Here is a 12,428-nt window from a genome sequence, read left to right on the forward strand (position 1 = left end):
TATCCGATGGCGAACAGAAAACTCAAGTTAAATGAGATAAAAACCTAGGTTATGTTGGTAGGAAGTTTTTCATGTTTGAAGCCCCCTGCCTTAGTCTCAGCTGGACTAACTGACCTTCCCTTGCCCAAAGATAATATAAAGAGTCTAGGTTTTTGGCAGGACTCTCGCCTCACAATGGAATGCCACTCGAAGAAATTGGCGGCTACTTGCTTTTACTTACTGAGGACCTGTAGGAAGATTTTCACATTTCTTCCCTTTGTAGCTAAAAATCTCATTGTCCAGGCCCTGATACTGTCTTGCCTAGACTATGGGAATGTTTTGTTCCTCAGTTCTCCTTCCTATGTGCTAAAGAGACTACAGATGATGCAGAATTCTGCTGCCCACCTCCTAACGGGTACCCCGAGACACCACTCGGCTAAATCTGCTCTGTTTTCCCTTCACTGGCTCCCCATTGAACAACGCATTAACTTTAAAACCGCCTGCTAAGTGCATTGTGCACTCCACAATAGGGGTCCGGCCTTTCTCAGGCATATTATAACTCTGTACAACCCCAGACATCACTCAGATCTTCCGACGCTTCTTTGATCAATACACTTCGGTTTAACAAAGTAAGATGGGGAAGCAGGTCGTTTGCCTTCAAGGCAGGTCCCCTATGGAATTCTTTACCACTACAGCTTTGATCAGAAAACTCAGAACTTCCATTTCATCAAAAGCTAAAGACCTTTCTTTTTCCTTTATAGCCTGTCAGCTTTATCTGTTCAATGGTCCTGCATTAGTGCTGGGAGGCCTCCGGGTAGCCATGCACTATACAAATATCTAATAATAATAATACTAATAAGCAGAAGGTTGACCTGAGGGAAAAGCGTTGGTCTGCCATAGAGAGGGAGGCCTTTGCTGTGGTCTAGGCCTTGAAGAAGCCCATACTTGTTCGGGACTCACTTCCTTCTTCAGACAGACCACAAGCCCCTCTTATGGCTTAGGCAAGTGAAAAGTGAGAATCCCAAATTGTTGAGGTGGTCCATATCACTACAGGGAATGGACTATACAGTGGAATATAGACCTGGGACTAACTGCTCCAATGAGGATGAACTCTCCAGATATTTCTACTCAGATAATGAAGATTCAAATAGGCAAGGTTAGTCTTATTGTCCTTTGTTTGGTGGTGAGGGGGGGGGTGTAGGAAAGTTACCCCCACTTTTTGCCGGCATTCTCAGAGGTGCCCGTACAAACTCCAGTTCCATTGCATTGTACTTCGTAAGTGCAGGGAAGCCATTTTTACCTGTGTACTGGACACAGGTCACTACCTATGTCCAGCTACATAGTGGTAACTCCGAACCTGCATGTTTGGTATCAAACATGTCAGAATCATACCCCAATACTGCTGCCAGTATTGGTTATATGATTCCTTGTGCTCTAGGGGCTCCTCAGAGGCCCCCAGTATTGCTCCTACCAGTCTTCTGTAGTTGTCCGGCAGCCTGTGCAGCTGCCACCCCTCAGACAGGTTTCTGCCATCCTGCTGTTTGACCAGCTCAGGCAGGGGAAGGTAGAACAAAGGATTTCCTGTGGGAGAGAGAGGCAATACCCTCTCCCTTGGAAATAGGTGTTACAAGGCTTGGGGGGGGGGGAGGGGTGGCCTCCCAAAGCAACCAGTTTGCTTTGAAGGTTACATTTGGTGCCCTCTTTGCATAAACCGGTTTGCACCAGTCCAGAGACCCCAGTACCTGCTCCGATGCGAAACTGGACAAAGGAAAGGGGAGTGACCACTTTCCTGTCCATCACCACCACAGGGGTCCTGCCCAGAGCTCCTCCAAGTGACCACTTGATTCTGCCATCCCGAAACCAAGATGTGCAGAGGCCCCTGGGAGCATCTGATTGGCCAGGTCAGGCAGGTAACGTCACAGCCCCCTCCTGATAGGTGCTCACCTTACTGGGTGACCAAACCCCCTTTTAGCCCTTTTATGGCTAATTAGGGACTCCATTCAGGGTGGGTCCCCAGATTCGACGTGCAAGACTCCACTAGGACTGATCTGCATTGTTTACTTCATCTTCTGGCCACTGGAACCGCAAATAGACTCTTCAAGAACCAACAACCTGCAACTCAGGCGACGACTTTGGTTTGCAACATTGTTTCTCCTGCTCCTTCCTGGAACTGCAACATTTCCCTGTCTAGCATCATCTGAGGACGACGTAACTTCACCCTGCACCAAGAAGCAAGAAGGAAGGAGTCACTTCCCTGCATCTGCAGGCACCAACTGCAATGACAACCAGCTGCGTGGATCTGCTTTCCTCTGGCACCGCGTGGATCCTGAATCACAAGTGGTGCTCTGGAGTGTTCCCCTTTTTCCTCTATGCCAGCTGTTCAACTTGGGAGATGGTAAGCCCTTCTCCTGCACCACTGACCATCTACGACCTCACAACCAACATGGGACACCATCTGCACCGCTCCAAGGACTCCTCGATTGCCCCTGGGCTCCACAACTGGTCTTCTTCATTCCTTGTCAACCTGGTTCTTCATACACAGAAGGGTGGGTAGTAGCTCTTGCCCCACTGGACACTCCATTGTGGACTGGACGCTGTCCCCTTTTTTAGCAGGTCCTCTTCTTCCAGACTCCATCGTTGGTTTCTTCTAGACTGCTCCTGTTCTTGCATAATCCTTGTTCTAAGTCCTCCTGTTAGTCCTTGGGAAACCCAGGTACTTACCTCTGCTCTGCTAGTCGCTGGGGGTCACTCTGGTACTCACCTCTTGGGGTTCCTAGTTCCTCCAGCTCCCCTCTAACAACTACACATCCTTAGACGGGGGACTGTATCTCGCATTCCACTTCGTTAGTATATGGTTTGGCCCTCCCCTGAGGCCCTTGCTATTTTTACTAAGTATTGCCAATGCTTTTTTGTTTTTATGCTATTGATTGATTGCTATTAGGTATAAAATTAGTGTGTACTTACCTCCAGTTGGGGGGAACTGCCTATAACTATTCTAGTGTTGTGTTACTATAATAAAGTGCCTTTATTTTTGTAACACTGTGCAGTCCTTTCATGTGTCATAAGTTGATGTGTGACTACAGTGGTATTGCATAAGCTTTGCATGTCACAGCTACCTCTAGAGAGCTCTGGCTTCCTAACCACTGCCTACACTTAACTAATAGGGGATCCCTTGACTTGGCATAAGGTGATAACACCATAGGTGCTCACCACACACCAGGCCAGCTTCCTACGAATCATATCTGTCGACTGACAGAGTGATCTCACTAGTGTTATACTTTGATGAAGCTATGAAGGCAAATCGATTACATGCTTTCAGTAAGGCCCCACTTTTAGGGTTTATCGTGGGAAAAAGCCACAACTCATTCTTATAGGATGGCCTCCTTATGTTTTCTCTCATCAGGCTCCACTGATTAATAAAACATAATTATAAAATATAAGTAAATGATAACTTAATGGTTTAGGTTATTAGCTAACTGAAACAAGGCTGCCAGATTTACGTGTGAGCAAAAAACATCAATGGCAGCAACACACCAGGATAAACCACCCTGTGCCTCAGAGCATCTGATGTTTTATATTTCAGAAAAAGACAGAATGCCAACATTAAATTTTTGTCAAAAATGTACCCAATGCTTTGGCTGTGCTACCTTTGGCAAAACGATCTGTGCCACGTTAGCAAGAATATCTGAATTTGGCAGGCATTCCTGACCAAGACAGTTGGAAGATAGGCCCCCATTGCATCATTGAGCTGGCAGGTTGTCATCCGCTAAATCACCCCTTATTTCCAGAAAACAATCAACTGTGGCTTCAGCAATAAGATACCAGAAGATCTCTGAAACATACACTGCAACCAGTTGCCATTTTGGGCTTTTTATTTTGGTCACTTGACCTGGTAGGCTGAGAAAGTAACACTAAGGACGTTGCCTTAATCCAGCTGGAATTTAGTCAGTCTACCTACAATTGTAGGGTGATTTTCTGGTGTGGTATGTAGGATTTATTCCTAAGGTAGTTTATATTGTAAACAGTTAAGGAATCAGCATCCAGGAGGACTCCAAGGTCTGTGAATTTGGATCTGATGTGGATAATATGGCCAAACAATGGGGGCCATACAGAGTTTGTCTGACCTGAGAGTAGCCTTTTTGTTTATAGGTTTGAAGATTTTAGTAGCTCCTAGAATGATTACATGACTACCTGACTTGCTTCCTGGGAAACACTGATCCCAACTCACTGAAGAAATAGAGCTTTTACATAAGATAAGTGTGGTATCTAGGCCCTGGGGAAAGGGTGGTCCATGAAACTCCTTGTATGGCAGAGGTCAGTTGTTCTAACGGCATGGAACGTCTGCCATAATTAGACAGTCTCACCTACTTGTTGGGAGTTACTTTTAGAAAAAATGCTTCCGCCAGTGTGGGAGGATATTGTAGAAATACACCTTAAAACGTGAGCTGCCCATGGTGGCCGCTTGGCATCCTTTTTTCTGCAGAAATTAGGGTTCTCTCTGCAGAACAAAGAGGACATGTCCTAATGCAAAGGGAGATTCTTCCAAGCACAATATGAACATTTTGCCTCCTTCTTACCTGAATCCATCATGCCTTGCCTAGGTCCACCGTACCTCCTCGCGTGTTAGTCTCAGGCAGGAAAAGTCATGCGGAATACGCTGCCCTAAACAGAGCATGCATGTTGCTGCATTTTGTTGCTGTGATACAAGTGTCCCTTTTGCAAATAGACACAGGGAAGAAGTTTCAAATGGTGGAGCCAGCTGAAGCTCTTGCGTCAGGAAATTGAAGCTTTTCTCCACATCTAACTGAGGTGGGCAACCGTATGTTTTGAGAAGTAGGAGTCAGGCCACTGTTGTGGTAAATAAAACCACGGACTATAAAACCGCTATGTTCCTTCCCTTCTGTCACACAGTACCATTACAATTGCAATTTGGCAGAAAGTGGAGATTGTGTGCCAATTTCTTTCCCATGAAGATTTAGCCTGAAAAAAATTGGCAAAATCTGGCTGTGGAAAATGGCCTAGAACAGATGAAAAACAAAGGTGATTTCGAACTCAAAAAAGGATTCCAGATGATATTCCCCATTGACAAGTATAATAAACCTCAGAATAGCCTGTAATCCTGCCACTCAGAAATACTATACTCCACAGTAGCAGTACTCTCATGAAAAACTGCATAACTTGTAAAGAGATCTAAAACCGGGAACTAAAAATGTAAAATTTGATGCAAACATTTTAATATATATGTATAAGGCAAAGCTGTAATCAACGACAGCAAAAGAGCAAAATATTCAAATCTGCAAAATATATTCTTTACCATCAACAACATCTGAGATTTCTCCAAAAAGTATGAGGTAGGGCTCATAAATGACATTGCGGAGAATCCAGGGCCAGCGTTGCTCATTGTCGACCAGGATGGCCTGCTTAGAGACTCCATAGGACAAGACTGAGACGAACAATATGCAGAGGAAGAACACAACGTCGGTCATCTGGAATGGCACGTGGAAGAGTCAACTTAGAGATCAATAGACCTTAATCAAGAACATCATGTCCAGTGTTTATGCTTCTTACCATTCTCTGCATGACGATAATCTTGGGCCCCAGGAACCTGTTAACTGCAAACATGTCCATCAGACGAATGCAGAACAAAATGAAGTCCAGCGAGAAAATGATTTTCCCAGCATATAGAGCACTTTTAAAAAACCTAAAGGCAAAAGAGATGAATGAATATGAGAACTACTAACAAATAAAAGTTCTTGCAAGCAGTGCAGTAATCACAGCAGTACAAGAAAACCCAATAGCAAAACATGCAAGAGAAGAGCAGAGAATTCGGGGGTGTTCATAAATGGCCTTTACTGGAGATTGCAAAATCAGTTTTACAAATTCGACAGGTAGAATGTTAATTCACAATAAATGAAGATATTTATAACAGTGTCATTAATATAAAAATGAAACGCACATCTCTTTACTAATTACTAAAACAGCTTTCTTTCCTCAAAAATTGACATCCGTCAAAATTTCCCATCAAAGGCTAGAATTCCATTCTCTTCCGTGTTGCACAGTTCACATCAACCTAAGGGTCATATAACAGCAATGGCTCAACCTCTGGTTTTCCATAATGGTATCATTCTCGGCATCTACTGAACCCGGTAATCATACTGACCACATTAAAAAGGTATTTTTACAAATGCATTTCATTTTTGGAGCACAAACATAAACCGGTAGGAATCAGTCATTTCCGACACTCCTAAAGACCATTTTGCTGATACAGAAAGAAATAAAACTACAAAAAAGTAATGTATTGTGCTGTTTTGGATTTGAGACTGGGAAGTTGAATGAGACTGATATTGGGCCTGGAGGCTGAGGTGTTTTTACTTTAAAAACCCTATTTACTTTTTACTTCTGTGGCTCCTCCTTCTACATTTCACTGCCAGGAGCTGCTTGTAATATGACGCAACTTAATTCCCCTTCATCCTTAATGTTTCATTAGGTGATGGAAACTCTGTCAGCTGATTCTGCAAAGCTGCAGAACTTCTGGCATAACCCAATTTGTGGAACTCACCCACGGTGAGGCCTCCTCAATCAATTCTTGTCGAAAGAGATGGAAAGTATGAAATTGTATGGACTGGGAGGCATGAGGTCAACATCAGGCATCCAGGCACAGCCGTGCGTCATGCATCCAGACGAGGCGTTAGCTACGCAACACGCGCTCCTCCCTGGTTGCATATGACATTGATTCAAGGCTTGGCGTGCGTCATGTTTGCTACCAAAGTAAGGGTAGTTCCATGAGCTGTTATAGATGCGGTGAAAACAGAAGTAAAAACAAAATATGCAACTGGAGCAATCATACCACCTAAGAGAGTGGTTGGTGCCTACAGCTGTGGCCTACATACCCCCACAAAAGGGCATCATTTGCACTGGCCTTCTTAACAAGAACATAATCCTTTCCTCAACACAACATCATCGAGATGGTCACTCTGCAGGCTGGAGTAAGTTTTATTTTTTATTTTGACCTTATCTTAGTGTATCGGTAAATCGGAGTCACTCTCAAGATTTGACAGGTTTCACTACTCCATTTGGAATGTACAGATACGTCAGGATGATTTGACCACAGCAGTGGCAGTTTTCAAGTGCATCTTGACCATCTTTTTGGAGGAATAGATGGAGTGATAGTATTTGTGCAGTATGGAAGATCAAGATCACTGATTGAGACAAGTGCTCAAGACGTAGGCTTTAACAAATGTGGATTTGGTTGGTCCAAGTTTGAGTAATTGGGACACAGCATCACTAAGAATGGGATATGTCAGAAGTCAACGTAGCTGCACCAGCAAAGACAGAGGAAAGCTAACATTTTTAGTTATAGTGAGGTCTACAATTTCATATAACTGTTAGCTGGCACACTATTTCACATACAAGTTCTACTTAAAACATGAAAAAGGATGCTTGTGGGATGATAACTGTGAGAGACAATTTGCCAGTGCTAAAAAAGAATTAGAAGGTGCAAGTAATCTTCAGTGTTTTGATCCAAAGCTTGAAGGTTTTGTCGTATGTCATGCAAGTAAGAGGTGTAGGAGCTGCCCTAAGGGTGGCATTTACGTAGCTTTTGCTTCTAGAGCTCTTATGGGTTTAAAACAAAAAGGTTTTGTTAAACATGTATAAACTTGCATGATTTCGAAATGAAATGGACTGGATTCTTTAGAAGACATTGCATGATTTAGAAATGAAATGGACTGGATTCTTTGGAAGACATTGCATGATTTAGAAATGAAATGGACTAGATTCTTTGGAAGACAGGGCAATAGTGTAAAGAAGAGAAGATCCAAATACAGTTTTTGTGAGTTATTTAATGTAGAAACAGCCCATCCACCAGCACAGCTTCCTTGTAATCCCTCAACTGCCATAATCCATAAAATTCTAGATTCTTCATTATTCAGTGTTCTCTTGCCTTCCCCCAGTGACCTAAGCATCCCAGGTACTGTACATTGTATAAAGCAAGGGATGCCCCACATCTCCCTATTTTACAAATAACAAAAGATAGTAATGACAGAATAATACAATAAGATCAGATAAAATAAACATGGTAAATTACCCATTGACACCAACAACTCTGTTGAGATTCCAAACTCTTCCATCATCTACTTTCACAGCATTGCGGAAAAGTTTAACAACTTTAAATGGACCCATGAACTTAGAACCACTCTTGCATCCTGTTGGTCGCTTTATCAAAATCATGTCTCCAACATTAAAGTGCATACTTTTCTGAGAATCATTACATTCATTCCTTTTCTCAACAATCTTTTCCTCTGTCTCATTTCCCCCACTCATCAACTTCCACAACACTCCTTCTTCTTTATCCCAGTGCAACCAACCAGGAGACAAAAGTGTGTTTGGTTTCCTCCCTCTGAATACCTCAAATGGAACTTCCCCTGTAGATACATGCAGAGAAAATCTGTACGCTTTTAGAAAAGTTTTCAAACCTTTCCAACATCTTCCCGCACTCAATTCCAACTGTATGCATTCTTTAACACTTTTGTTGAATCTTTCAATAGTACCATTCCCCTCGGGATGATACAGAGAACATCTTCTGTGAATAATACCATGCATACTCAAATAATTCTGCATCGTAGAAGACATAAACTGTGGACCATTGTCCGTTAAAATATTTTTGGGTAATCCCTCTCGATTAAATACTTCACTCAGAAACTCTATGATTCTTCCCGATTCAATACTACTGACAACTCCAATCTCAGCCCATCTAGAAAATTGGTCAATCAATGTCAGAAGAAAGTTAGTCCCATCTTTAGAGTGTAATGGTCCAATTATGTCAGTGGCAACATCATCCCATGGCTAGGAAGGGAAACCTCTAACAACCATAGGCGGAGTTCTCACTTTACGTATCTCTGATTAATCTCTCTACCATCAAGTCCATACCAGGCCACTAGTAACTAAGTCTAATCCTCACCTTGGTTTTGCACATTCGTTGATGTCCTTCATGACCAAGACTCATCGCTCTATCCCTCAACTCTGAAGGTACAACAAGCCTTGAACCTCGGAACAATACACCTTTCTCAAAAGACAGTTCATCTTTAACTCTCCAATAACTTGATAAACATTGATTCTTTTTCCAATCACCCTTCCACCCATGTGATATAGCTTCCTTTACTTGTTGTAAAACAGAATCATTAACAACTGCTGCAACCCAATCATCTTGAGTAATACAACCATCTGTAATACTGCAAATCCTTACATCATCATCATCCACCAACACTTCTTCCACAACCGAACCAAGCCTCGACAAACAATCCACAACATTGTTACGTGATCCTGGAACATACTGCACATTAAAACAAAAATCTTGTAACCCTACAATCCACTTGCAGATGCGCACAGAGATCAAGTCTAGACCTTTTTTAGTAAATACATCCACCAAGGGTTTGTGATCAGTGTGGACAATAAATCTTCTACCCCACAAGAACGTTTTAAGCTTTTTCACAGACCAATAGACACCTAATGCTTCCCTCTCAATCATTGAATACCTCTCCTCAGCACCACGCAAAGATCTTGAAATGAAAACTACTCGTCTAAGTCGACAGTCCCTTTCATCTTCCTGCAACAATACAGCTCACAGACCTTTAGCACTGGCATCAGTCATAACATCATAATATTTCTTTGGATCAAAACATTTCAATGATTCCACACTACCCAAATCTTGTTTGATACTTGCAAACTCCACATGGCACTCCTTACTCCATACAAACTCAGTTTTTTTCTTTATCAATTTCCTCATCTCAATACTTTTTGCAACCAAATTAGGTAAACTTTTGTGTGAAATTCCACCATACCCAAAAACGAAAGCAAATCTTCTTTTGACTCTGGTGCACGTAACTCCACAATGCTATCAATCAAATCCTTCTTTGGAAAAATTCCTTCACCATTAACTCTATGACGAAGATATTCAATGTCTCTTACACCAAAATTGCACTTGTTCAATTTAAGAGGCAATCCACAGTCTATCAATTTGGTCAAAACCTCCTTTACTCTCCCATCATGTATCTGTTGGCTTTCACCATAAATCAAAATATTATCTTGAAAACACTTCACTCCGAGCATCTCCCCAAACAACTTATACATAACATGTTGGAAAACAGCTGCTGCAGGCACTAATCCGAATGGCATTCGAGCATAACGATAGGTACCAAACAGAGCAATAAAAGTTGTATAATCTTTAGAGTCTGTGTGTAATCTGATTTGGTGATACGCTGCTGTTAAATCTAAAGTGGTAAAAAACTTCGCTCTATGCAATAAGGTGACCATTTCAGTAATATTAGGCAGGGTAAAATGATCACTAATCCCACACTTATTGAGAACTCTCATGTCAACACATAGTCGAATTTCACCAGAAGGCTTACGAGCTAACACAATAGGTGCCACCCACTCCGAAAATTCCACTGGCGCAATGACTCCCAACTCACACAATTTCTTGATTTCAGCTTCAAGAGAATCCGTCACAGATAAAGGGACAGGACGAACCTTAGCTACTACAGGAATTGCCCCTTTTTTAATCTAATCTGATGTACATACCCTTTCAAGCAACCGATCTTCCCACTAAATACTTCAGGGAATTCCTTACTTAAGTGCGAGTAATCATGCTACAGATCCAGACAATTAAGTTCATGCACGCTCAACAAATCTCTCACATACTTTTCTTTGAGCATGACAGGAGTAGGAGAATTAGGATCAAGGATGACCCCAAGATCCCTCTGATGGGGCCAACTAATTACACTATCTCCCTTTATCGGCACATAGATCGTCCCACACACAGAAGTATTTTTGAATGACAGAACAGACCCAAAATAACCTTTCAATTCAATAATTTGCCCTCCATAAGCTCCTGGAATTACATCAGGATCAAGCAATTTTATCTTGTCACTAAAATATTTATCAAACACTTCGTTCGATATCAAAGTCAACCATACACCAGAATCAAATAGCATTTCTACATTTACATCGTCAACAGTTACTTGTTCCTTTGGATGTTTCTTCTGTTCACCCTGAGAAGTTACAGACAAAATGCAATCATCAACCACTTTAACTGGCTTTTGTTTAGAATCCATAGATGATTTACAACACTTCGCAAAATGCCCCTTCTTATTGCAAGATTTGCATAAAGCATTTAAGGCAGGACAAAATTTAAACGATGCATAATGTCCCAGATTCCTACATCTAAAACACACACCATTCCTTGCTCTTGCAATTGTGGCCTGTGTGTTTTTGTTTTTATCCATATCTTTTCCTTTGTTTTCCTCTGTTTTCACACACACTGTACTGACAGAAGGACCCTTATTTTTTCCAACACTTCCACACATGCTAGAGTGTGCTCAACTCTTTTAGCAATAGATATCACTTCATCAAGGGTTGGAGTATCCTTAGTCCACAATTCATGTCTAATCTTGTCACTGCGACACATCAACATGAATTGATCTCTAATACGTTCCTTTAGTGTAGGTCCAAAATTGCAGGTAGATGCCAATTTTCTCAAAGACATAATATATTCTTCTACACTCTCCTCAGGCCTTTATTATCTTATTACAAAATGATACCTTTCTAGTATCGTGCTAATCTTCGGTAGATAATGTAGGTCTAGTTTTTTTAAGCACACATCAAATTCATTCAGATCTGTCACATCACCTTCTAAATTTGATAGATTATCGAACACTTTTTGACCCTCACTACCAAGACAATGTAATAACAATGGCGTTTTCTTTTTGATGGAAAGATTGGTTCCACAAACCCTTGCATAATGTAAAAATTTATTTTTCTATTTACTCTATCTATCTTTTTTTTTTTTTTTTTTAAATCTGTTTATTAAACATTATGCACACACAACAACACGTTTAGTCATTGATAATTTTCCAAATTGTTTACACTCATTTATAAGTCACTACAGCGCAGTTGCGCGATACAGTTCCAAGAACACCACTGAAAATTATGCAACTAATTAACTAAGGTCACAGCTAAGCACCGCTAATATTATTCCTAATACTGGATACACCAGCCGGGAGGTGGGAGGGATAAAGAGGAGATCCGATTGTTGTGGATGGAGGACGGGGCAACACAATTGAGATGTTGGTTGTGAGAGTATAATAGGGCATGGAGCCGCTTTAGGGATAAACAAAGCAAGGCTTGAGGTGCATGAAGGCATGGCCCCGGCGTGAGCATCCAAAAGTGCCACCACATTACGTTAGGAGGGAGTATGAGGAGGTTAGTGTACAGAATGGTTGAAGATGGGGAAGCTGAGGATAACATACTGTAATTATTAAACCGAAGGATAATGCCTCTGCCGTTGTTATTTTATTTTATTAAAAAAAAAAAAAAAACATATTATTATTCTTTCCCTTTTTTTTTTCTTTCTCTCTTTTCTCCCTTATTATTAAGGGGGGTATGTGTCATCC

The 12,428-nt window shown here is 41.5% G+C and overlaps 1 protein-coding gene across 1 annotated transcript in view; it reads right to left on the reverse strand.

Annotated features, from left to right (window-relative positions):
* The window catches only part of LOC138249319 (transient receptor potential cation channel subfamily M member 2-like), a 1,037,937-nt gene that overhangs the window by 229,041 nt on the left and 796,468 nt on the right, over window positions 1-12,428 (reverse strand). The window contains exons 26-27 of the mRNA XM_069203278.1: window positions 5,548-5,668; window positions 5,294-5,465 (exon numbers count right to left, since the gene is read on the reverse strand). Of these exons, the coding sequence (XP_069059379.1) occupies window positions 5,294-5,465; window positions 5,548-5,668 (293 nt within the window). The remainder of the gene's footprint in view (window positions 1-5,293; window positions 5,466-5,547; window positions 5,669-12,428) is intronic.

This window comes from Pleurodeles waltl, chromosome 8 (genome assembly GCF_031143425.1).
Source record: "Pleurodeles waltl isolate 20211129_DDA chromosome 8, aPleWal1.hap1.20221129, whole genome shotgun sequence".
In the NCBI taxonomy this organism is placed as follows: Eukaryota; Metazoa; Chordata; class Amphibia; order Caudata; family Salamandridae; genus Pleurodeles; species Pleurodeles waltl.